The sequence below is a fragment of the Semicossyphus pulcher genome, unplaced genomic scaffold (assembly GCF_022749685.1).
Source record: "Semicossyphus pulcher isolate SPU_LCO1_2020_fin unplaced genomic scaffold, fSemPul1.0.p SCAF_9, whole genome shotgun sequence".
In the NCBI taxonomy this organism is placed as follows: domain Eukaryota; kingdom Metazoa; phylum Chordata; class Actinopteri; order Labriformes; family Labridae; genus Semicossyphus; species Semicossyphus pulcher.
This window is the reverse complement of record NW_027211770.1, coordinates 16427684-16454905: the sequence shown is the minus strand read 5'-3', so window position 1 is coordinate 16454905 and position 27222 is coordinate 16427684. Positions and strand designations below refer to the sequence as shown.

The 27222-nt window shown below is 42.5% G+C and overlaps 2 protein-coding genes across 3 annotated transcripts in view; one reads left to right on the top strand and one right to left on the bottom strand.

Moving 5' to 3' along the window:
• Positions 1-4240, top strand: part of kirrel3l (kirre like nephrin family adhesion molecule 3, like) — a 32094-nt gene extending 27854 nt beyond the window's left edge. The window contains exons 11-15 of one of the 2 annotated variants that reach the window (XM_069656617.1): positions 230-428; positions 1272-1379; positions 1520-1629; positions 1798-1887; positions 2011-4240. In XM_069656617.1, the coding sequence (XP_069512718.1) occupies positions 230-428; positions 1272-1379; positions 1520-1629; positions 1798-1887; positions 2011-2502 (999 nt within the window). In that variant the 3' untranslated portion in view covers positions 2503-4240. Of the gene's footprint in view, positions 1-229; positions 429-1271; positions 1392-1519; positions 1630-1797; positions 1888-2010 lie in introns of both variants that reach the window. The other variant, XM_069656616.1, reaches the window with a different exon arrangement.
• A 430-nt stretch (positions 4241-4670) lies between these two features.
• On the bottom strand, positions 4671-27067 carry st14 (ST14 transmembrane serine protease matriptase). The gene is made up of 19 exons (XM_069656769.1): positions 26900-27067; positions 20375-20522; positions 19584-19744; positions 17752-17822; positions 17222-17394; positions 15817-15852; positions 15096-15324; positions 13666-13805; positions 13442-13545; positions 12907-13016; positions 12169-12299; positions 11589-11693; positions 10239-10346; positions 9765-9878; positions 9128-9247; positions 8462-8642; positions 7399-7667; positions 6696-6832; positions 4671-6552 (listed from the first exon to the last, which is right to left on the bottom strand). Exons 1-19 carry the CDS (start codon positions 26924-26926, stop codon positions 6391-6393), a joined length of 2526 nt encoding a protein of 841 aa, XP_069512870.1. The 5' UTR covers positions 26927-27067; the 3' UTR covers positions 4671-6390.
• Positions 27068-27222: the final 155 nt, after the last annotated feature.

Here is a 27222-nt window from a genome sequence, read left to right as displayed (position 1 = left end):
GCGCTTTTCTTTTGTCTGTACTTTTTATGGTGACTTCTTTTTGAGGCCTTAAAGAAGAAATCATGGATGTTTTGTGCGGTGCCACTCTGTTGTGATGTTGTTTTTTAAAACTTAAACACAAGAGTGGACCAAGGGTCAGTGCCCCAGTTGGGTGACCCTTGTCAAAAGAGTCTGAACACGCCCCTGGACTTACACCCCGATGTCTAAATTCTCCTTCCCCTCTCCCCAGGTGTGGACCTTTGGAGACATGAGCCTCTCCTCTGGCTCCTCCGGTCGGTACTCGGTGCAGACGGTCACCAGCGACCACGGCGTCGTGTCGTCTCTGGTGCTGTCTGAGACGCTGGCTCAGGATTTCCAGCTGCGCTACAACTGCACCGCCTGGAACCGCTTCGGCACTGGCACCGCCCTGGTCACGCTGAAGGAGCAAGGTACAAACTTACATGAGTAACAACTCCCCCTCTACCACCAGAGCCCTCTGCAGAAGCTATATTGCGACTCTCCATCCTCGCGTTGAAGGGGGCCAGATTAGGTGAAAGCAGTGCTCCTCTGTTGCGCTTATCTTAATTATGCTGCCCCTAATCGATATGATTTAATCAGCAGATGGTTCCTTTAATGAATATGTTTGCCCCATACCATAGATATTGATTGGGGACAAAAGTCAATTAGAGGAAGCCCCATGTGTCTGCGGTTGGACTCATATTCTCTATCACTGTCCCAGAGCCAAGTTGAGCAGCTCAGGCTGCAGCCCCTTTAAGTGGTCTTAAAAAGAGGCAGTACTACTCCTATAGTGATGCGGGTGGAAGCCTTTGTTGCAGCAGACACCAAAAATAAGGTCCTCGGCAGTAATTTACATCAACGTAGCAGAGAGGGGTCTCCAGAGAAATGGGCAGCGGTATCTCCTGGAATCTCTAATTAGATTACTGTCTGTTGCTTCATTGCATGTCAGGCCTTGTTACCCTTCTTTCAGAGAGATTAGAGACAATAGCCCGGCTGTGAGCTGCCCGCATGAGCATACGCTAGCTGTGAGCAGGACAGAGCTTACTGCAGATGAATTTATATAGGCGCTGACGTTTCCAGGATTAGCAAGACAAATGAATAGATCTCTTTTCTTTTCTTTTGCTCTGATCTGCTCGTTCTTGACACTGACACTTATGCTCCACTATCTCTCACTTCATCCCTCCCCTTCTCCTGACAACCATCTACCACCCCCCATCCCCCCACCCACCCACCCACTACGCCACACTTATCTTGTATTACTGTTCTCGTTACAGAAGCTCTGCCGATGCTGATAATTGTTGCTGGAGCGGTTGGTGGAGGCTGTGTCCTGCTCATCTCTGTCATTACGCTGGTGTCCCTCTGCTGCAGGCACACGGGCAAAGGTGAGCTCAACGGTCAGTATGGGCGAGAGGGTCAACTGCCACTTCTTTACATCACACAGATTCATTAATGAGCCGAAAACTCAACAGTTTTCTTCTTCACTCTGTAGAATTACAGCTTATTTTCTGTTCAATCCTCACAGGTAAAAGGTGCACTCGTCTCTCTAAGAGTGACATCAGAGTTCAGATCGTTCACAGCGATCACAACGCTACACGTGGCAACGACGATGAGGAGGATGTCAAAGAGCCCATGGTATATTCCTTTGTTCTTTCTTTATTTGTGTGACAGATCTCTCTCTAGCTGGCTCGGGGAAAATCACATTTACACTATAATGTAATACTCAGGCTTTGTTTTGTTCTTATTCAAGTGAGGTCTTGTTCACGCTAGTAATTCTTCAAAAACTGCTCGGTCTTCCCTCAGGCTCCCAACAGCAGCGAGTCTCCCGGGACGTCGCGCACAGAACACAGTGACCTCCTGGAAGAGGAGGAGGACGAGAGATCGGACATCAAGGTAAAACTGAAAACACTTATTTAAAGTAACAGCCTAAAAAAAGAGCAAGAATTGACTATTTTCATCTATTACACATTATACTGAACTATGAAGAGCTCATGAGTCATCTTTCCCTGTGCATAGGACCCCACTAATGGATACTACAACGTCCGAGGCCATGAGGACCGCCACATCCGCAGCAGTGGATTCTCTGAGTACGTCCCCAATACTCGGCCAGTCTACACCCCGTCCCAGCTGCCCTCCCCCAGCCCCATCTATGGTCAGCATGGCACCCAGCCTCGTGTCTATGACTTCTCCCAACGATACGCCACAACCACAGCGGGCAGAACCGCGTACGAACAGCAGCAGGCTGCCCAGCAGCAGCCCACCCAGCCTGCCAGCATTTATCCCACTGATCCCGTCTACAGTGGCTCCGCCTACCTGCCTGCTACATACGGTCGCGCCTTCACCAGCTACGTTAAGCCCGCCTCCTACGAGAAGGTGGATGCGTACGACCAATCAGATCAGGCCAGCAAGGTGTCCAGCTCGTCCCGTTTCTCTTATGCCTCCTCACAAGTGTCCTCGCAGCAGTCTGACTATGGACGGCCCTCACAGCGGATGCAGACGCACGTCTGATTGGACTTAAGAATGGAAAAAGAAGATTACCGGAGCAGAGAGTAGATAGCCATTGTCACCTCCACATACATGTGTGGCTGGACTAACATGAACTGAGACTTTCTTCGATCGGACGGTCCTTCAAGGACGCAGTGGACAGTATTTTGAGGGGGTCATGTGATTTAGGTTATGGAATAACCGTCCTTTATTTGTTGTGATGGTTGGCGGGATCTACGATGAAGCTAACTGTGGAGCTGGAGAATTCAGCAGATTGTGATGTTCAAGTCAAACTAATGATTACAGTGTGATACCTCACGAGGTTATCTCTACATGATGACCACCCAAACCCTGTGGAGATATTCTGCCAGTTCAAGGGCCAACAAGAAAATGAATCAAAAGCATCTCCTGATTTTGGGTGGCCAAAATGACTGGGGTAGCTGTTTACCTGCCTTCCAGAGTTTACTTTGTGTCAACGCTAAAATACTTTGAAAGAACAAATGACAAGCTGAGACGTATTTGAGGAAAAAAACAGCCTATTGTTGTCAGTCATTTGGTGTTTTGTTGGCATGCGAAAGGAATTCTAAGCACATTTGTGTCTCTATCATCAACATAAGACTGAGCTATCCACAGAGACAGACATCAACTATTCTGCACAACAGGCTAGCTCTCCTGACCAACAAGTGCTACAGGCACTGTACCATACGAAGAGTCTAATCAGTGGTGGAATACTTCTGGCCTGAGCTGTATTCCTGGAGCTTCTTCTGATAATAACCCGTAACACGCTGGACTGAGCAGTGGAGAAAAGAAGGAGATATGAAGAGAATGTGTGTTTACCCTTCATTGTAATGGGGGACTTTATGTTACCTGTGTGTTGTACCAAGATGGACAAGGTGAGGCCATGAAACCCAAAGATGGTGGTAATTTTTTAGGGGGTTAAACAGGGGCTGAGGCTGAAAACGACTGCCCTGCCCCTGGTACTGTTTTCTGCTGTGATTTCTGATTGTAAAATGAAGAGTTGGCTTTTACCAGAACAATCAAAAAGAGGTGGTTGGGAAAGGTGGCAATCTTGAAATAAACTTGAATGCGGCGTCGGCAGGCTCGGGCGGGGGATGGGAAAGACGACTTAATGTGGACCACCCACTCTCAAGTTTTACAACCAATCAAATTGTCTCAATATGTTTACAAGAAACAGTACTACCCTGAAACACTAAGTATCTGTACAAATGGCTGAGCCCATACTTTCTCTCTGTTGCATGCAAATGATGTGTCTAGTGGAAATCTTCAGCGTTTATACTCATGTCCATTTCATGTTCGAGACATTCGTTTCAGCACCCGGCCCGGTCGCATTCCAATACCTGGATGTTTCAGTATGGACGCCTGTACTGCCATTTGTCTACAAAGCTGTTTCCAGGCAGCCTGACGAGAGAACAAATGTCACTTAAAGTGAGGAGGCAAACATCATCGCTTGTCTTTATTTTTATATTTTATATAAGCCTTAATGTACAGCGTGTAAGCTGCTCTATTGTAAAGTACCTTTATATACATATGTATCTATCTTGGTTCATTTATTTGGGTCCACAGATTTTCTTCTCGAAGTTGTTCATCAATCATTGAATGCAGTTACTATGCTTTTTTGGAACACAACTAATTGCCATTTGTTTGTTTATTCTTTTAATAATGTATTAAGAATTTTATTTGCTAAAAATGAGCTATCGTTGCTTGTACCTTTGTACACATATTTATATTTAAATAAAACCATTTCCGATAAAGAAGCGACTGGTGTGAATCCTGAGAGTTAATCAGCCTGGCGAGTGGCTGCGTCGGGCATGTGGAACAGCGACAAACAAAGCTTCCCATGAAGCAACAATGATGAATACATAAATTAGCAGCACTGTCTATGTTGATTTTGCTATTCCCCCGGCGGAGCGCGGCTTTTAATGAAGACAGATGAGACAGTAAGACCCCCACTGTACGCGTATCCTCCTCCCGAAGCCGACATGCCCGTCTTGTAGGGTAATAGGATGGAGCTGTGACAAAGGCAGGTATTATTTGACAATACGAGTTCGTCTTGTCACCTCTGTTCCCCAGGTAGGCACGCTGCTCACGGCGGGGAGGAGAGGTACATGCTCATTACAATTCTACTGTGAGGAGGGACAAGGTCTCACAAGACACGCATTTATTATGCACAACATAATACAAAACGAGGCCTCGACAGAGACAAATAATACAGGTGATGCAATTAGGTAGTGAGGAATCAGATGAGACATGTTTATTATCGCGACTCTTTAATATAAAAACATAAAAACACACAACGAAACGTTATAAAGTTTAAATTGTCCATAAACCAAACAATACAATTCCAGCGTACAATACTTAGGAAAGTTGTGGCCTCTCTGTACTTTCTATAAAACACACATTTACACTTCCATAGTTTAACTGTAAACCTCTTAAAATAATGAAAAAGGTCTGCGGAGCGATAAAATCTTAATTTACCCCCTTAAATAAATAATACTTCTGCAAATCTTTGGTTTGTTTATCCAGGATACAATATTCCAGGATAAGTCAGGGATGAAGAGTGAAAGAAAGCATCCAGTCAAATCTCAGATTTCAAAGTTGATTGAGTCCGTCGTGACCACAGAGAGGAAACTCAGAGGGATAAGGACTCATCTCGTTGCTCTGGCAAAGCTCTGTTGGTTTGATTTGACTCTCAGGTGTGTGCGACAGAAGACCCCAATCACCCCGAGCTTAACTAAAGCCAGCTGGATCTAATCCTCATCCTCCGCCTCCGCTCTTGAATATAACATTTTGGCAAGTCATTCACAGAGCAGCCAAGGCCAGGAAGCATCTGTAAATATGTAATAGAAATACTGATCGAGGACCCCCGTTCAGATCAACAACAACTTAAAACAACCTCAGCATCGCTCCAGTCTCAGATTCAGATCCATCTTCAGGGACCGAGCTGTTGTTTGTGCCTACAAATCTGGTGTACTTAGCATTACTGCTGGCTGTTTTCCAAAGCAACTCGTGGGCTTTTAGTTTGATTAGTGCTTTTTCTACCTTCTAGGCTGCTTCTGGTTTTCATTCATTTAAAATGATATAAAAATGCCTCTTTCCTCCCAACTTTCTTTTGTTTTTTTGCCTTCATTTCCACGATCATGAATGTTTATGTCCCTACAAGTTGACGTTCTTACTTAACAACAGATAAAAACTGAGTTTAAAAGCTGCTGGGGAGAAAAACAACACTTAATTCAATCTAAAGAGCGACACTTTGCTTTGGAAAACACCCAGGTAATGTATGTATGTTTTGAAGAGAATCAGCTAAATGTTGCGTTTAAGTGTAAAAGACTTAAAACCCCATATTTATAGCTATTTACAGCACCAGCAAAGTGCAACATTAACTGCAGCCCAAGAAGATCCAGGCATGGCACCTGTTTAGAAATACACAATACAAAGGCTTAAAAACACACTTTAAAACGTTTAAATGTTCATATCCTGCAGCCATCTTTAAATTTACATTAGAAAAATGCAAATGGAAAATAATTCTCAGATAATGCATATTTCATTATTTGTACTAAGGGTAAAAACACCATCAAAACATGACGTTATGAAAGGGGTTAAAAAGCCACCGAGCTGTTGTACGCCTTTAAAAACTATACGATATTTCATTTGTTGTGTTTCATGTGTGTGTGTGTGTGTGTGTGTGTTTGAGTGAGTTTGAGGAGTGCGGTTAAAAGGGGAACGGCAACCAAATAAAGTGCTTCCATGCAGTAGCCGGGTCCAGGCAGCAGTATCCTCAGTCTGCTGCTGGATGAATACGTCTTGGAGAGACTTGTCCAAATGTTCCGTCTCCATCATGTTCTCTGACGCTGGTCCCTGCTCTGCATCCCACCCTGCTTCCTCACAACAGCATCAAATCCCCGTCTCCTTCCTGATCCACTCTCTCAGCTTGGTGACGCGCGTGTAGACACCAGGCTTGTTCCGACGAGCGCAACCCTCGCCCCAGCTCACGACCCCGGCCTGGAACCACTTCCCACTCTCCTCGAAACATGCCAGGGGCCCGCCGGAGTCTCCCTGGTGGTAACAGTCGGGGGAGAATGGTTATTAGATTGGGTTTGGATGTGAGAGCATGATAATTATCCGGGGCGTGGAAACCTATATGTGGTGGCAAACTGATCTATATCTGCACTATGGCTGGAGAACATGCACGGTCTCACCTGGCATGCATCGACTCCTCCGGCCAAGAAACCGCTACAGAGCATCCTGGAGGTGACCTGGCCCTCCGTGACCACGTTACACACCGTGTCGTTGATGACTTTCACTGACGCCTTCTGCAGCAGCTGTGCCTTTTGACCTGCGAGAGCAAGACAAAGGGGTCAGCGCTCCGCCACGTGACCTCTGTGTTCGTCACCAACATCAAAGGTGTTAATGGGCTGGATTAGTGTTAGCTAATGAAGGTTTAAGAGGCTTCCCAGGAGAGCAGACGTCTGTCTTGATATATGGATATGGAAGAAGGCTTAATGGAATAGAGCAGATTAGAAAAAGATGAGAGAAAAAAGGGAGGGAGGGCTGAGGGGAAGAGAAGGATGTCATGATGGGAGAGATAAAGAAATGGGAGGGACATTAAAGGAAAGGAAGAAGACAGGATGAAGTGAGAAAGAGATGAAGGGAAGAAGAAGAAGGAGGCAGGCAGGCAGGAAAAGAAGATAAAGGATGGAGATGAATAGCTAATTGTGAGAGGGATGGGGGAGGAGTGGGATGTCTCATTTTGATGTGAGTTGGGTATGCAGAAAGGAAAAACACAGTTGGAGAGTGGGTCACCCGTAATTGAGGAATAACAGCATAAATATTCAGAATTAGTCTAATAATCAGTTACAGTGAAAAAACACAACAGCTCTACCCAGAGCTCCCGCATCATACCTCCTTCTCGGAGCGCGCCCCAGCCTGTGACCCAGCAGGACATGCCTGCAGGGAAGACGTGGGAGGAAGAGGGTAGGCAGATGGGTTGGATGGTGTTGGTGAACTCCAGCGGCTGACTGAGCTCCAGCAGTGCAATGTCATAGTCAAAGGTCATCTGGTTGTAATCCGGGTGGGAGACGATCCTCTTCAATGCGCGTTGCTGTACGCCCTCCTGCTTGTACTGGTCCTGCATGCCGCTGTAGGTCTGCCAGTTGGATGCAACATGGTATCTGCGGTAGCATCAGAGGGGAGAGGTTATGCTCTTCTACATGCTTGAACCATGATGGAAAGATGAAATGTCATGAATACGTGTCCAATCTAATCCAATCCAACAGAAGAGCCCTGCAGCTTTATGTTACTGTAAGAGTTTTTGTTGGGCTTTCTAAATAAACACAAAAAAACAACAATACAAAAAGTATTTGCCACATTATTATTACACTGGATTGCATTCAGTTTTCATAATAATGTCGCCAAACCCTTTTAAAAACACGCTAAATTACACATTTCCTTTAATAATCTATGACTGTGAAGACAACCTTTTAGTGGCTTAAATATGTCATCTAGAAGATGCTCTCATACTACATTACAGCACTGTGTTCAGCAAATATCAACAGCATCTGTGAGCCTGTGAAAATGAACACAATCCATGGCTTACAGCATGGTTAGTGCTCCACCTACAGGCCGCTCTCATGATTACAGCTTCATGCTTTCATGGATGAGATGTAAATTTAGCCCCCCCAAGGTTTTTCTGAATTAACTGCATCATCAGGGGCTAATTTTCAGACTTTGCAATTTGTATATAAATGGTCCTCTGTTGTGCACAGTTCTACGATTTTTCCAGCAGAATGTGCATGAGAGTATTGCATAATGAGATCTAATAAAATTTTAAATAACGTGGTGAATAATAAAATACGAAGGGAAACAATAACAGTTTATAAAACCGAGTAAAAGAGAGGGAATGTGTTGGTTGTTGTATACAGTGTAGTCCTGCTCTGTGTATGAGTGTTATGATGCTGTGACTCACGATGGGCTGCTGGTGACGAAGCAGTGGGAAGCAGAAAGGAGCCAGTTCGGAGATATGATCGAGGCTCCGCAGACGTGCCCATTGGTGAGGAAGTGAAGGCTGACCTGCCAGGGCCACTCCCCCAGCTCGGCGTTCTGCCCTCCTACGATGCGGTTCAGCTTATAGGGCCTGGTGCCGCAAGCTGACATTAAACAGAGAACATAATGAGAGAGGAGGAGCGAGTGTAAAACAGTAGTCGGGACTGGCAGGAATGATCAGAGGGAAAAAATCTGAAATTAGATTAAGTTGACTTGAAGCCATCATGATGCCGGCCTTGGTTGTGAGTGCTACTACGGCTCTTTGGAATCCTAATAAGGCACACTGCTGTATTAGCTGATCAAAAAAAGGGGAGAAAAAACCCACAGACACACCCTGAGGCTTAAATGGAGAAAAAATACTAACTTCAGAGATGACAAGAGCTGTTTTCAAAGAAGAATGAAATAAATAAAGCAGTCAAGGCCCGGGGCTCTTTTCTAACAGACAGCCCAACGTGCAGCTCAACCAGCGCTGCTGTAATCTATTTGAATGACACTGAAAAGATTAGATCCACTTTCGGCTGTTTTATGAAAAAAAAAAAAAATGTAAAAGCTGAAAAATTTGTAAGGCGGAGAGAAAAACATTACTTACCACAGCCGGCCTCGTCTGAGTTATCAGAGCAGTCGTTGACGCGGTCGCATTCGGCGTTCACCTTGTTGACACATTCTTTGTTCTTACACTTGAAGCTAAAGTCGGAGCAGATACCCGGAGCTACAGCGGGGCGGAGACAGGTCCCAAAATCAAAACACACATAGCGTATTTCAATCAAAGCGTTACAGCAATGCTAAGTTGAAGCAGTAAAAGACTATGCAATCAGTGAGGCTTCAAAGTGAGTCTTGAATGCACAATGCATAGTGATTGAGGAGCAGATTGCATTGATTGGGGGTATTGATTGGGGTTGAGGTCTAATATCCCTCTTTATTCACAGAAGTGAGAATCAAAAGGAAATGTAAGAGTGCCCTCTGTGTGTGTGTGTGTGTGCGTGTGTGTGTGACAGAGTGAGTGAGTGAAAGGGAAATTGATAAAGAGTGAAGTAGAAAGAAGAAGAAATTAGAGAAAAGAATGTGAACAGTGAAACTACTTTAAATGAAGAATTAAGTCTTTAGTGTAACTCTTTTCTGATGCGGGTTAATTGTTTAATGGTTTGTGTAACATGCTTTTAAATCACTCTGGTTTTTTTTCTTTAAAAGCGTGAGTGGTTCGTAAGAGAATAAGTGCAGCCACTTACAGGCTTTGCAAGAGGCCTCGTCGCTTCCATCTTCGCAGTCCTTCTTAGTGTCGCACACAACATCCTGAGGCAGACAAACCCCGTCACCACAGCGCCACTCGTTCTCCTCACAACCTGCAGGCGATGAAACAAAGCGAGGAGGAGATATGAAATAATAAAGATGAAAAGTTTAAAAAAGAAAAAGGATAAGCTAATGACTTTCAGGAGGACATTAGCAGCGCAGCCATGGTAGACATTAGCATCTGTCTCCATTCTTCCTCCCTGTATTACACATGATAAAGCATCTGAATGGATGCAGAGCAAATTGGGCAAAGCCTCAAAAAAACTCCATTACTGAGGAAATAATGACTGCACACAGCCCAGAGTCAGTGACCAGAGCATTAGCAGTGATGGTCCTTTAATGTTAGCACGATTAGCATAGCATTAGATAGGGTTTGTGTCCCCTAAAGAGCGCTTTAAGACACAAATACTTACCGCATTGTTCCTCATCGCTGCTGTCCCCGCAGTCGTTGACCCGATCACACACCCAGAGCTTCGGTTTGCACAAACCGTTCGCACAAGCAAACTGGTCATCCTCACACTCTGAGGTAACATAAATACCAGGTATAAACACCACAATCAAGACAATGTACATTTAAGTGATACAAATGAAGGACACATCTGATTATTGCAAATAGCTCAAAAGGTAATTAGTGAGAAAAAGTATGGCTAAAGCCTTAGAAAACATTTTGAAAATTTAGGGAAATACACTGATTTGCTTTTTGCCAAGAGTTAGAAAATGTCGATCTTACTCTAAAGTTTGTAGAGCAGATATAAAGCTAGTTAGCTTAGCTTAGCACAGGGACTGAAAACTGCTAGCCTGGCTCTGTCTGAAGGTAATGAAATCTTTGTTCCAGAACATATAAAGCTAAAAAAAAAAACTGTCATTATTGTAGGACATATATGAAGCTAGTTAGCTTAGCTTAGCATAATGACTGGAAACAGCTGTTCTGGTTCCATCTGGAGGTAACAAAATCTAAAGGGCATCTAAAGCTAAACAAATAAGTTAAATGTAGTTTACTTAAATAATACTAAAAGTAAAAGTTATAGTTTTTAATAAGCAAAAGATAACGGTTGCAGGCTGAAAGAAATAGAGCAAAAGTCAGAAATGTTGGCTTATTTGCTCTATTGCCAAGAATTAGATGAAAAGATTGATAGCACTGTCATGTTTGTAGGACAAATATGAAGCTAGTTAGCTTAGCCTGGCACACACCGGAAACTGCTAGCCTGGCTCAGTCTAAAGGTAGCAAAATCAACAAGTGAGCACATCTGAAGCTCATTAAACAACAGTTTATATCTAGTTGACTTTATTTGTAATATAATATAGTCGTACACAACTGCCTATAAAACTAACTTTTCTGTTTGCAACAAGAAACTTCCTGGAGTCTGGCAAACTTACAATGACAGTAAGATAAGAAATCACTGCACCCGGCCAAGAAATAGTGTGGTAGTCTACTTGATCACTAGTAAAGAAGCAAATCTTTGTTTATACGCTTCATCATTTTTTTTTACCATTGGACAAAGCCAAGCTAGCAGCTTCCCCCAGTATCCAGTCTTTATGCTAAGCTAACGTGCTGCTGGCTCTAGCCTTCTGTTTTAAGAGGCAGTTATGAGAGTGGTATCGATCTAAACATCCACCTCTTGGCAAGAAGGCAAGTAAGAGAATTTGCCAAAGAGTCAAACTACTCTTTAAAAGCAGCAAAGAGGAGGATATTGTCAAGAGGATAAGAAATGGTGAGGGGATGAAGGACTGAAAATGTGCGGATGGGTCAAGGGGCAACTTACGGCACTTCATCTCGTCACTCATGTCACCACAGTCGTTCCAGCCATCACACTTGAGGTCTTTGGCGATGCAGATCCCAGAGCGACAGGCAAACTTGTTGGGGCAAGCTGCTCAGAAAAAGCAGAGAAAAAAGGAGAGAAAGACGGTGATGACAAATTGAGCGAGAGGGAGTGACAGTGTATGTTTGCAGCATCCATCATGTTGCCAATGCTTGTCCCTGTTGATCAGAGCAATTATAAATCCATTTCGGTCAAACTGGGAGACAACATAAACAGCGGAGGGTATTGAAAGTGGAGTGCTCCTGACTGACAGTGGCAAATAAAATGGACCCAATAAACAAGCTCTCTGGTGATTAGTCTAGCTCTTGAGTTTCACTGCTGCAGTTTCTAAGCCTCCATCACTAAACGGCTCTATTTGACTGTCAGTCAGCTACCGCCTCGTAGTCTCTCAGACGACACAGTTACCCCCCGCGTCTCGCTCTGTAATGACAGGCTATGAGTGTCACTGTCACGACAAAACATTTCACGCCAATCTCGCTAAATGTCAAGCAAATGTGGGTGCCAGACGAGACTTTTAACTCACGGTTTGCGGGATCATAGGCCCTGTACTCGGCGCTGAAGCCTTTGTCGGTGTGGGACTCATCCGAGTGGAACTTCACCTCGACGACGTTGGAGGTACTGGTCAGAGCCAAAGAGGACATTTCCCCGCAATACCTGGGAAACAATAGCAGTGTTTAAAGGAGAACTCAGGCCAGTTGTGTGCTATTTTTGTAGCACTCATACTTATGACTATAACGTGCTCACTGAAGTAATTGGATTACATAATATTAAAAAATAATAATACAATAACTATATTTATACAGAGCACTTTTCAAAATCCAAGTTACAAAGTGCTTCGCAAAGGCAGCAGAATAAAACAGGCAGGTCATAAAATCTTAGAAAAAGATCTATATAAAACAGTTTAGGCAAAAATAAGGAAATAAAAAATATTTTTATATCAAATTCAAGACATATCAGAAAAGGCTCTCCGATAAAAGTATGTATTCAGATGGGACTTCTGACTCATCATTTTAGTGTTGTTGCCCTTTCATCAGGTCTGCTGTCAGACACTGCAGGACGCGTGAGAAGTCGGATGATCAAACTAAACTGTCTTTTACAACTTCTCTTGCAGTTTATTCGTACTTATTGAGAGTGAGAGAACCTTAAATGTGAGTAATTGCTCTGAAACTGTAAACTGTGAGTCTGTAAACTGTGATGGATGTTTACCACACACCGCTCAGGGAATCATTTAGGGTGTCATTTCAATGAGTTAACGTCTTACTTGGTGCCCATAATCTCCACATAGTCTTTGTGACACACTCGGATGTCCACCCCGGGCTCTTTCATGCGGAACATGGTGAACTTCACCCGCACCTTCTTCCCAGCAGGGACCTGCAGCACAGAGGAAGACCTGATTGGTTCATAACAACACTATTTACCATGCATGTCACTCCTCCACCCACACAAGAAGACATGCGTCTGTAGCCCATGTAAATGCAAGCAGACAAGCTGCAACTCACCCAAACAGACCATGCACACGACTACATACACACACACACACACACACACACACACAGACAAACATACACACACCAGCATAAAACACCAACACACAAAACACTGCAGCTCAGCTAGAGCTGCGGCAGCAACAGCGCTCTGACAGATGAAGATAGAAGAGGTACTGAACAGCTTGGCTTCTACAGTGCTGCCTCAGCATTCCTCTCATGGCAGGCTAAGGATGGAGGAGGAGGAGGAGGAGGAGGGTGGAGGGTTTTCAGGTAGAGGAGGGGGCCAGGGAGAGGAGCAGTGTTGCAAACCTTGATGGTCCACTTGCAATCCACAGCAGGAGGATAGAAGCTGGGGTGGAGAGGGGAGGTGAAGGCTCCTTCGCTTTTAGAGAGCTCGCCACCGCAGCTTGTAACTGAAATCAATTGTAAAGAGATTAAGTATAAACACAATTAAACATGTCTGAGTGAACGGTTTTAGACGTAGCACAACATTGCAGCTAAGAAATGGATGTTGATAAGAACGTCTGAAGTACCTTTAGACTTGGGGATGGCTTTGTACTGTGCCTTGAATCCTGGCTTCTGCACATCACTGTCAGTAATCAGGTTAATCAGCATGATGTTTCCAGATGAAGACACCTCCAGAGGGTTGGAGGGCGGCCTCTGACCACACTTCCTGAGGATGGTCAAGAAAGATGGGGCACAGATCCGGAAAGATTACAACACTAGAAAAACAACTTGTAGTAAACACAACCATGAAGTGTAAGCTGATGCATTTACTGAATTGAGTTTTGCCTTTTTTTAGGGCGTGCAACACTTATGGTACTCAAATAAAGCTGTAATTCTTTTTAGTCACAAGCACTGAAGCATCAATTCAGCAAACAAGTTTAAAATGCTTTAAGAAAAAAATATTTGAGAAGAAATCAATAGAACAGCAGTAAGAGGTAGAGAAAGAGATAAATAAGCAGAGATGTGCCAGCGCTGGATAGAAATTGCTTAGGCGGAGTTTCAAAGTCAAAGATTAGGTACATTAGCAAAAAGTTTCAGCACCGCTGGCGGCGGAGGAATGGAGGTGTGAATGACGCTGCAAGAGCAGCAATACATCTAGCTCCAGTAGAATAATGTCATTATAGAGTATTATATTATGGCTCTCATAAACCCCATGTCACCTTGGATAAAGCGGATCGCTCAATAGCTTTATAAAAATGTTATGCATCGCTTGGTAACGCATATTTGTTTGGCAATGGTTTGTGAGTTTGAAATTGCCTGCAGCTACAACTGATTGTAGCATCAGGAGCCTGTAGTATCACAATCTCAGCCCTCCCCCATAGACTCAGAGCAATTACACACAGTGGTGTAGCAGGATTCAGTTTGGCACCCATCACAGATTTGAAAGGAGAGGTCTTTTTGAGCCAACTCAATCTCACTGAGGTCTCAAAAGTTAACAATAAAATGGGACATGCAGCACTAAAGGCTTCAGGGCCAAAAAAAAGGAAGAAAAAAAAAGGAAAAGTTGTTATCACAAATCCAGAGAAAGGAATCAACTGAAACATGTTTTCCACCCACATCCAAACAGCTTTAACTCCTAAATCCCTTTGCAACATTTCAGTCAAATACAAAGTGATTCCTGGTAGCTGTCCTCTGGGAATCATGCAGAACTATATATCCTCTCTCTGATCGTCAGGGCTAAATAAATGAGACAAATGTTCGTTGAGCCCCATCAAACAAACCCTGCTACCATGGTTTAAGGCAAAATAAGAAAGTGATGTACCGTAGGAGCAGAAATAAGTCAATTCACAGGTTTTCTTTTAAATAAAATCCCTCTCAGGGTGGGGGGCATTACTGCGAGGATGCAGGACATATAAAACCTGAACCTTCCATAAAGATGTAACAATAAAATACCACCACTGTGACCTTGTGCCATGGCCCACATGCTTCCCATCCCCTCACAGCCCCTCTGACTTACTCTGTGATGGCCTGAGAGTCGTCTGGACTCAGAGAGTCATAGATGGAGACGAAGTCATCAGAGCAGTCATCCTCGATGTTGAAAAAAGGGAAAGTGACAAATATGGCTTTGTCCTCTGAAGCGCGGATCTGCCACTGACACCGAGATCTTGGGGGGTAGCGGACGGGGTACCCTGGTGATGAAAATTCCTTCGCATTTTCTCCGGCCTCCAGGCGGAAGAAACACTCCTCTGGAAAGAAAAACATTGGTTATATTGTTCAATGAACACGGGAATGTGACTTGACAACAGTAGTTTATTGCTGTAAGCACTGCATCTTTTCTGGTTTTCCTTAAATAATGTATTTTTTTATTTATGAAAAGCAGGGATTTTCCATTACAAACAACATATTCAAGCACAATGTAATCACAACTTCTTCCATCCTTTATGCTATAGATGTATCTAAAGACAGATTAATGTAAGACTAGCACAGCTACTATGCTAATTTAATGTAATGTCTAATCATCCCGGGGTTATAAATCAGCAGACAGTGTCAAAGAAAAGTGTCTGGCACAGTGACTGACTGGCTCTGGCCTGATACAAGGTTCTCAATCTTTGACTGGAGCAGCACATGTACAGGACAGGCCGGACCAGCCATTCGTTACAGACTGGCAGGAGGGTGAGCATCTAGCCAGCTGGAAAATTACAACTGCGAGTGATTGAAATGGGACACGCCGTACTCACTGGCTTTGGGGTTCCTGGCCATGCGAGGATCTGTGTCTGGAGACAGAGAGAAAGAGAGAGAAACAGGAGGAAAAGGTAAGAATGGGTCACCAACATTGGGAGGCTGATCGAATTTGATGCATGAGCCCAAAATATTTGGGTTGCACATTTTCTGTCCCATTTCCCCGCGGTTAAGGGAACCGGTGATGGTGTGTAGCTCTTTCTGCTTCATCTCACCTTGCCCTACAGCAGCAAGCCATACATCTCTGTCTAACTATCTGGGACAGCAACATCAAATCATACCCACAGAAATCATTTTAAAGAGCACCAAAACCACTGAGTCACAGGGGCCGGCGCTTGGCTGGTGGCCAGGATGTGGACAAATGCAATGTGAATGCTGAGACGACAGAAGGAAGAAAAATGGCTGTCTCAAGCCAGGCCAGAGCCCAGCTAATATCATTAGAGGGTCCAAACAACATAAAATGTGCAATCTCAGATGCAGCACAAGCAGAAGAGAGGTCTGGCTTATCTGTTATCATCTTATCAGCACAACTCAAAACCAGGCTTCTGTAATACAAATAGAAAGCATACAGAATACCAAGCTGATAGGAGATGACAATTGACCATATTCACATGGCAGCCATTTTCCTAGATGTCAGGCTCAGTGTGGCAAGCTCAAATGCTTTTTACAATATTATACTGCTGTGTTCCAGGTCGCAAGTTGTAAATATGTAGGGCATCTGACAAATTGTTATCATGTCATCACTTGTAGCTTGACCAGCAGTTGAAAAGACAACAGATCGTGGAAATCTGAAGGGAAACCTTGGCATATTTCATGCTAAAACCTATTAGCTACCTTTAGAATACAGCCTACATTAGTATTCAACAACTAGCTAGTTGTTAGCTAGGAAGTTGCTGAAAGCTAATATTGTCGCTTGTGTTACACCATACCACAGGAAAGGTTTAAATTCCTAGCTAACATAATGTTAGTTAGACATTCACCTCCTAGCTTAACTTAATGTTAGCTAGGTGGTTGAATGCTAACATTTGTTTGTAGCTAATGGGTTGCTTTACCTTAAAATATTGGCCTAGTCTCTCTGGCTTTCAACTATCCATTGTCTTTTCAGTTGCTCATTAAATGGGAAGCTATTAATGAGCAACTAATGATGCCCTACATTTATAACAATAACAACTCGAGCATAACGGCAGCAGTATGACTTTAAAACAGCATTTGAGCTTCCCACCCTGAGTCTGACATCAAAGGAAAAGGGCCACCATGAGAATATGGTGAATGATCTTATTCAGATCCACATTCACAGTTCTTTATCTTTAAAGATTGTTAAATGTTATAACCTGTCAGCTATAACAAACACCATATATTTCGCCCCTCCGCGTGACCAACCCACCCTATTCCTGAGGTACCTACTTGAGGCAGTGATCTCACTGATTATGATGTCGTTTTGGCCTGTTGACCTGCGCCGCGCTTTGATGCCATTCTCCAGCGTCTCCAAAATGCGCTCCTCGGAAAATTCCGGGACAATTTCCAGGTCTTCAACTGGAATGTCAAACTGGGACCAATAGTAGGCTATCACACCCTCACTGGCGAGAGCGGAAACAAGAGAGAAATGGAGGGAGGGCGGAAAAGAAGAAATTAAAAGACACCATTGACTTTTAGATTCAAGAAGTAGTAAAAAATAATTGTGACATGAAGCACACATGCTGCAAACTGTCATGAATTACTGCTACAGAACTTCCTATGAAACACACATAGCCGTGCGTGGTCACAAGTCAAGGACCTCATCTAACCTTTATTTTGAAAGTACTAAGAAATGCAACAGACCAAAAACTTTCAACCCACAGGTCAGCGCAACAAAAATTTCCTTCATTCAAGATTTAGTGTGCTGCTTTTCTACAGCAGCATAAAAAAATAAGAGGAGCTTAAGATCTCAATGGTACCTGAATGCAGTGACGACAGACGTTGTGTAGTATTTAGAGAGTAATGGATCTGTCTGGTAGTTTTCCTCCAGCTGTGTAGAGAAAAAAAAGTATTGTTACTGAAAAGAACATGTACAAGATTTGTGCTTGTCTGCCTAAAGACAAAAGTACAAATTAGCATGTTAACATAAAAGCTGCCTTCCATGAAAAGCACACTACAACGGGATTCTCAATTAGCTGTCTTGCCTTCAGCGGTAGTGAGCTGCGAAATGCATCAGGCAAGCTGCAGTCATACTTTGTGGTCTTTAATGGAGGTCACTGCCATATTTTATGCATGTGCAGTGTTATCTAAGTTTAGAGCAAGTGCTTGTTGAGAAAAGGGAAAAAAAGAGACAAACTGGTGCAGACGAAGAGCGGGTTTCATTTGAATGGTTTGGTGATAGCAGCAGAAAATGACACGGTGGGAGAGAAAAAGGATTGTTCACAGGACAAAGTGGTCAATTATCATAAAATAAAATATCAAGAACCGTTTCAAAATGGCCATTTCTAAAGTTTAAGTCAGCAACATCAAATATGCCATTATAGCAGGTGAACCCATTGCCATTTTACTAAACCCATCCAAGAGAAAAAGAGGAGATAAAATACTGTTAGACAATTTTAAACAGAGACAGACAGGTGGAGCTAGAGTCAGACAATAACTGTAGCTTTAGCATGTAGTTTAGCAACTTTAGCATGTAGTTCCAATACATTTTTTTCCTTACAGGTATAATTAGAAGGTTTTACCTAGAAAAATAAAATATATAGACTTTTACAACTAAACTTATGGGCCTCTATACGTTCCTATTTCTATTTGTACTTGCCTTCTTGCCACTTGCTTCTTGCTTGTCTTTGTACTGTTGCAACAACCGAATTCAATCAATAAAGTATCTTATCTTGTCTTACGTGTGTTAGTGGTTAGTCTAGTACCTAGACTTGAGTATCGCCAAATACAAAGAACCCCTCTTTATTCCATTGAAATACAAAAAATATACATATTAATTAATATTATGGAAAAACATTAAAAGCTGACATTTTACCAGCTTTGTCAAACATTATGGTCTCTGCCAGCACTAAAGTGTTGTTTGTTAGCTTCACAAGATAAGTAGCTGAAACCATTGGATGTTTGGGGGTGTAATAAATAATGGTATTTGTCTGGTGAATTGGATTGGTGCACTCGCCGATACCAGACACCACATTTAGGCTGTATCATTGTACCTCCACTTAAGCCTAGCATTGTATACTTGCAGACACGCTTTACATTCTATACGTGTCATGTAAACAGTAACCTACATCTGAAAGTATTCCTCAAAAGATGTCCTTTCTGTTGTACGAAAGAGCAAACATAGTGCATCATAAAGCTTACACCTCCATTGATCAAGTGATCTCATATTCCAGTCGACCACTTACACTCTAATCCTCACCTAACACCCTCACTTCTGCAGCTTTTCACTGAGAAAGTGCTCGCTTGATGGTGTTTGAGTGAACGCTTTTTGCTATCAAAACATGCTCCTAAGTGGTGCTACAAACAGCTCCACTGCCTCCAATAATAGGAGATGCTGTTGAGGGAATTACTAAGGGAATGTACGGCGTTTTTATTCCACCCACGCAAATGTGCCTTCAGCAGTTTATGTGCACTAGGAGGGGTGTTTTTTAAAAAGCGTTTCCACGATGCCAAACATCATCCACGACTAATCCTTAGTGAGAGAAGAGAACTGGGTGTAATACTCTGCTCAAAATAGTCCACAATAAACAATGTACAAGATAGAAAAGGGAGCAAGAATAGGAAAGTCATGTCTTTTGGGTGATAAACTCACAACAGCCTCCAGGTTATCGGATAACTTTCCAAATTCCTTGCTCTTGGCATCCTCCAGCTTCTGGTTATATGGCACATTGACCAACTTCATATGCCCACTGAAGACCCGCGCTGATGGGCTGAGGTGCTTGCTCAGGGTTCCTTCTGAATCAGCGTCTTTAACTTGGAGGAGAGAGGCAGATGAGACTTCAGTGTTTGATCAACAAAATGCTATATGATAGCTGCCTTTGATGAAAGAGAAGACTTGGGGTTTTAAACAGGCCTTGGAGCGCTGTTTTAAAGTTGTGAAGTGTGATCTCGCAGTGAGAAGACAGTTTGGCTCTCAGAGCAATTAAAACAGCCAGTTGAATCAAGAGGCTGTTTATCAAGACTTCAGAGGCCTTTTTATCAGACGTGCGAAGCTGTGCCATGGACTCTGTGACATTTTTCTCCGATGCATTATTAAAAGGAGAATGTCGGAGCTGTCAAATAGGCTAACACTAATGGGAAATTACAAGTCCAAACAAGCCACTCTTACACTCTTATATCAAAGAGCTGTGCCTTAACAACAAGTGGGAATGATCCACTTTACACTTTCTGATGTTATGCCCGTGTTGGCAGTGACTGATGGTAGGAATGTAAATACTCAGTCTTTTTTTATTCAAGGTTATACTTGATATAATTAAATAAGAAACTAACATTATGGAACTCTTCATATTTAATTCATCCAATCATTTTAAAGTAAGTTACTAACTATATAGTCTGTTGTCTCTCTGGATTATACAGTAAGGCAAAGGTTTCATCTGTACTCACAGACAAACAGCCAAATGAGAAACGCTGCGACAGCTGCAAGGACAAACAGAGCCAGAAGAACCCCGATCACGATGCAGGCCTTCTTCTTTGACGATGTCTTCTCTTTGTTGGTTAAAAAGTCGATCCGCTCATGATTGCCATTCCGGCCCTGAAGTAGAGAAAGAGCAAAATATAGTCAGCAACGATACAACAAGTACTTTGATTATACTGTGAACAATGTAGAGTGAATTCCTGCAGTATGTCTGCATCGTAACAAGAATCAATAACAGTTACAAATCTGCACATAATGCCCCGTGGCTGTTTGCCTCCACAGATGTATGCTTGCACTTTGCATCCATCAATGTTTCCCATAGAATGACTTTGTAAGCGTGGCCAGGTGGCCGACACAAGAAAAGACAAACATAAGTGGTGACAATATTAAAAAGGAGAAGCTGCACCACAATCATTTGCGAGACAGACATACCAGAAAGCATGTGTCTGTCTGTCTGTCTCAGAGCATGTGACACTGACAGCAGATGCCTTTCCTGGCAGCAGAATGAACAGGTGAGTGAGGGGTAACGCGAAAGGATATGGTCCACTAAAGGGCGGTGAATGACATCCGCAGCATGGAGGATGCAAAACATTTTAATTAAAACAAAAAACAAAAAAAGACGTCCAGTGAATCCAAGTGGATGTTTGTGCCACATTGGAAAGTATTCCCTCCGGATGTTTCTATGATGGCGCATTCAAAAGCATGGGAAAGGACTATTGTCCAGAGAAGTTGATCTTTTCAGTAAAACATTTCACCACTTTATCTCAGTCTGAAATTTAGTCCTAAAATTAGGGCATGAATTCCAGATTGGCTTTAAAGTATTTTCAGAGATCATAGTGTCTTTAACCTTTGACCTCCACATTAAAATCAGCTCATCCTTGATCTCAAATTGACCAACATTTAAAGAAACTCCCTCCAGGTGTTTCTGAGAAGTCACTATGACAACAGTGGGACAGGTGGACATAATGCGTACGTATTACGAACGTCCTCATTCTGTTAAAGGCGCCTGCTCGCCTCACAAAAACGAATTTGCTTTAAATTGAAGGATAATGCTGTTATTTTCTTTGTACCCAGGAGAGGCCCTCACTGAGCATTAACATTAGATATTGCAATAGTGACATGGGTGGGATTTTCCATTACTGCAATTACTGCAACACTGTTCACACACTAATCCCATAAAAGAAACGGTAAGTGCATCCCTGACTCACACTCTGATCCGTTAGCATTAACCAGCTAACAAAGACACGTTTGTACTCGAGGAACAGATTATTTGCAAATTGCGTAAAATAAACAACAATCTTATTATTAAACTGCTGAACTGTGACACAGTCTGAGAAAAAATGTGATGTGTAAAGCCTTCACCTGATTTCAAGCGTGGCGAGTTCAAACAGGCAGCATGCATAGTCTACTATATGTCTGCAGAACAGGTCAAACCTGTTTCTAAATGTGACAGAGCTCCCACACTCATACACTCGTGTCCACATGCATCCAGAACTTGCATAATATCCAAAGGATACCTTGTAGAAATGACGGGCTTGTTGCTTCAGGCTGTGTGTGTGTGTGTGTCTGTCGATACTTTGTGTGTGTCTGTTGTTGGGCTCTCTCAAGTGGGCGGACTGAGAGAAAGGTTTCAGGCCGCTTAGTAATCAACACACAATGAATTCAGTGCCTGCAGCCCGTGAGTGAAGAAGCCCGAGTGCCATTAGGGATGGAGAATCACTTTGGTATTAAATCAATTTGTCAGATGTGCTGCCCCTTAAGATGGGGGCTCAATTACATGAGTCTAGATGATAACTCACGGCAATTAAGGCCTATTCTTACCCGGCCCGGGCCTCCACACATGCTTTCTAATTGGAATCTCTAACAGCAATCATGGGCCCGAATGAGGGAAATCATTAGAGATGGGGGTCAGCAAGCGCTCCGGGGTCTCAGCCCACCCTGATCACAGCCTAATAAAACCATTACATGCTCTTCATCATATCCCATTCTGCACTCCAAAAAGAAATACTATCTCCTTCTCAAAGTGTGTGTGGCTTCGTTTTAATGCCAGCTGTGTGTGCTGTGCCTCTATTAAACGGGAAGTAATACTGCCCGTCCCTCAACAGCCAAATTAAGAAGAAAAGCCACAACATGCTGATGCAAACTGTTAATGTTCAACAAGAGAACAATGTGCGCTGCAAAATAGGTCCTAAGATTTATGGAGTCAGGATTGCTGGTAAACAGAAAACGTGAGGGGTGGCTGTGAAGTCTGTTTGCAGAAGAGTATTTCTGAGCGGTCCGACCGGTTTAACATGCATGGTAAAACTGCTGTGAGGTGTGGTTACAGAAAAAAACAGCAGGCCTCCCGCAAGCAAAGTTCTACTGTGTAATTTCACAGCCTTATTAACAACAACATATTTCATACAAATCTAGATCTCGTGTTGTCCTATAGAGATGTATACCTACATGTACGCTACCTTTGAGGTACTGGAAATTAACATGATCATTTCTGTTTACTGGACATTATTCGTCTGGTTTTTTTCTTTTAGGTAACTGTATCTATTTGATGACAGCATTTTCTTGAACATGCACAACATAATTCAAAATGCAAAAAGTAACAGTAACAGGTAAGAAAGATGGATTTTTGAGTAACATTTACAGTGCCAAAACATTGCTGTCCCGGTTTTACATTAACTCAAGTAACAGACTCAACTACCTTTTCTGGCATTAAACAATCAAATGTGCCATGTTGAGATTTAACGCACACATCAAAATATACTGTATTGTCATGCAGCAGAGGACTGCAAAACCGTAAGCTTTTGGCGGCTAATCAACATTCATTCACTGATTCAACAGTCACGTGAATTATGTTGTTTCAGTTCTCAGCTGACCCAGATTAATATTGAAACCAAGAAACAGGAAGTAATAAAGATGAACCGAGATGGCATTATATCATGCATGAAGTTATTATAAAGTGCTGTGTTACTGTCCTTAAAGCTTTCTTACTAATCTACTAAGTCTCTATATGACAGTTGACCTTTCCACTATGTACTCCTGTCAGTGGTGTACTCCTCTGTGCTGCACCTGCTCAGGTAGTTTGTCAACATACTTGGAGCATGTCAAGGGGGCTAAGACGTGAACGAAGTGCAGTCTCAGTTTGAAAAGACACACAGTACAACCTATAAGAGGCCGAACAGTCAGAGAACTCGACCCATGAAGCATTGCGCCACAAAAACATTGTTGGACTCACAAAATGATCAAAGTTTTGGGAGCAGACAGAAAAATATCTATTTTATTCCAAGACTTATTCTTCCTTGTCAAAAACAGGTGCCTACATTACCCACAATGCGACTTGACAGCTGACAGTTTGGTCGGAGATTCGGTGTGTTAAGCTAGCACCGGCTAACACTGCCTCGAGTCACTAGCCTCAAGCTTAGCTGAGGAGCGGGCTACAGCTATGCTAACTTGTGTGCAGCTCCGCACTGACAGATCTTTTGACAGATTCTTTTTCTCATTTCAAACTTGTAGTTTTCAGCCCCAGCCAACGCTGCCTCAAGCGACATCACTCGAGGCATTTTTTTATCAGACTTTACATATCTCTCCCTGGAGCCAAAACAGGCTCTTATATCCAATCAATGCCATTTAGGCTTCAGTGGCCTCAAATTTACTTTATATACACCTCATATTTACTTCACACGTCTCCACCTGACAGTAGCCCCCAGCAGACATTTAGCAGTTAGCAGTAGTTTTGCTTCATCCTCTTGGCATACTGCTACCCTGCCTGTGTGGAACTGAATATCACTCAACATAGTTAAGGCTTGAACTCTTAACAAGGTTTGTCACTGTTCATTTGAATGCCTCATTCGGCAGAGTCGGTAACAATAGTCGTGACTTGAACTCCACATTCGCTCAGTTTCAACATGGCCGCCCTTGAAATGTGGCCTGAAATCCAAGAGAAAAGCAGTACGGCCTTGCCTGGAGAATTATTTACTCGCTGTGCTGACTCACCACAGAAACAGAGAACAGACAGACTACATTAATCATACTATTCCCACTCGATCCAGTATCTATGGTACGGGATGGATGACCTCATTGTCAGTGAGTAATCAAATATTAACAATGGAAATAATGTTCATTTCCAACAGTTTCACTCAATTCACTTCTGAAATCTAAAACTGATATCAGTTCAAGCTTTCAAGCGTGGCATCAAACGAACGCTACCTTATGTTGATTATTCTAAAAATGAACTGTGTTTGGTAAGTGGTGTGGTACCTTGTTGTTTTTAATCTTTAACATAATATTACATATATCATCATCATCATCATCCGTGTCCTGTCCTGTACTAGAGTTTACATTTCTGTTCTGAGTCTGTTCTTAAGGTTGTGCGTAACTTAGATCAGCTGCTTTATCCCAATCTGCCACAGGCTCAAATAGAAAGGCATCTTCTGTGTATTATTTTATTATATCATCATATAAAAATAAACAGAACTAGTTCCACCATTAAACTGTGGTAAATTAAGTGTATATGAGAGAAGACTGCACTTGTTGTGTAACTGCAAATTCAAACTTTTGCCAAAAAAAACCCTGATTTTATACGTCCACCTCGCAACTTCGCTGACAGGAATTAATTAGACTGTATGTATGATATTTCAGACCTAATTAATATAAATCATTTCTGGAAGGCAGTTTGTGGAAACCTACTGTTGACATACTTTATGCCTCAGTATTTAGCTTAAACCCTGAGCCTGACTTCTTCCCCATCACAAAGCTGGACAATTATAGAATGTATTGATTTGCTTGCTTTCTTGAATAATTTCCAGCCTACAACTACTTTAACAAAAAAAACCAATCATTTTCCTGAGTCTTAATTTATTCATTCATAACCTATACAATTCTGAAAAAAAGGAATAACCACTGTTTTTAGTTTGTGTGTGTTCCTCCATCGCTCAGCAGAAGGCGGGAGGTCAAGTAAGAACACACTTGAGTCAAATACCTCACGGTGTGGGCATCCACTCATCTGTGAGCTGGGAGTTGCACTTAAAGATGTGCATACTTTGATAACCAGCTACTGTTTTTTACGACTATGCTTGATGTCACATTTTATTAAGGAAGAAAAACGGTCTCTTTTGCTTGAAACCTGTCACTGTTTGTTCACATTCTCAACAGTACACACACCGATACACTGCAGTGTGTATTTCCCCAGGCATGAGGACTGTTTTCATGAAGCTGTCAAATAACGGAGGAAAGAGCTCGTGAGTTTCAGCAGCAGCACTGACCAAAGCCTTGTAACCATTAATGAATCCCTTTGCAGAGAGAAGTTCACCTTTGGCCGCTTGACTCTATTTTCTGCCCACATTCTCTGCTGGTATTTGAGCGTCTCAAACAAGAGTGAATTATGTAGTAACAAGAAGTGTATGATGGAGATTTACATAATGTATGCATGCTGCAGGAGAATTTGACCTATAGGTTAGGAAAAATAAGCTTTCCACAGTTTCCACATCCAATTATCTCTTAAAATACCACCCTGTTTAAATGTTGCTCTACAAGAAGTGTTGGGAGTTTTTGCGAGCAAATAGGAGCAAGAATTGGTTGATTTAAAATCACTGTTAACCACTGAGGCAACTTGTTTACCGCCTCAGTAGTCTTAAAAATACCCTGACACTCATGACATTTGTTACTAAATCAATTATACTTTAATGTGTTTCACTGAAAAATATAACTGTTCTTAATTTCAATGTTCAAAACAAGTGCAAGGAGTTATGTTCCTGGTGCCAAACCACACCTTTGTGTGTGGGCACAACGGAAAAGAGACACACAAGTGAGGCCACACGGCTCCTCAGTTTGCCGTTTAACCTTAATATTTTAGAATGAACCAAAGTAATTAGAGTAAATGTTTGTCAAAAAGGAAAGATTTCTCCCATGCAGCCAACAAAAACTAAAACAGTAATGTAAATTCAGACTATTTATACTGACACAATGACTGAGGTTTTCTGGGCCTCCTTACTTATTATATGAGTTGGTGAGTGAGAGGCTATCAAAACTAACACTACACTAATTTAAGATTTTTGAAAAATCAGGAACACCAATTAAAAGCATCCAGGTCGTTTGCAATGATTATTTAATATCTAATTTAGTTTAATATCATATGTATTGACTGTAAGTGACACTAGTCGAGTGGTCCTAGTTGAATTGGTCATTCAAACAACTACAGAGGGAAAACTCCAAACTAGTGTCAGAGAGACCCGGAAACCCACTGATGATCATATACCAACAGAAACTGTCAAAGGCTGTATGTATCAGGGTTTGGCATGTCTGTTATTTCAGGCCTAATCGTGCAAACATGCCCCAAACGTCAAATGAAAAGAGATGCAGTACATCTATGTCTCAAAGTCAATTAAAAGTGGGTATGTAGTTATAGCCTACTTAATGTGTCTTAATGGGAGCAAATAACACAAATTGTCAATGATACGATGATAAGGACACTGTTAAGAAACTTTAAAGTTGACCAAACTTACGTCGTAATTATATCTCGCGGAATGCATCCTCCAAGAAGCTCCCAAAACTCTTTTTTGTGCCTCGTTAGTTCCCGTTTCCAAGACTGTCGCAAATTTATGAATCCTTAATTTGTAAAATTAGTAAATAACAAAGTTTGTTGCAGTTGAAGTTAAATTGTCCTTCCTGTGTCGTCGAGAATGTTGACACACCTGAACCGACCTCTTCCTCACACGCCTATGCTGTAAGCCACGCCCACACTACCTGACGCAGCTGTGCAGTAGCTTTCAGTGTGTAAAAGTGGGTTTTTCATCAATGAACTGTAAGACGACAACATATTATCACC

Bases quoted from the DNA above. Each gene is read 5' to 3' on its own strand.
- st14 (XM_069656769.1), bottom strand. From the start codon at position 26,926: ATGCATTCCGCGAGATATAATTACGAC. The intron at 17,395-17,751 runs GTACCATTGAGA...CGCTCTCGCCAG, and splicing joins TCTGTCGTCACTGCATTCAG to TGAGGGTGTGATAGCCTACT. The intron at 13,017-13,441 runs GTTTGCAACACT...TCTGTGCTGCAG, and splicing joins ATTGCAAGTGGACCATCAAG to GTCCCTGCTGGGAAGAAGGT.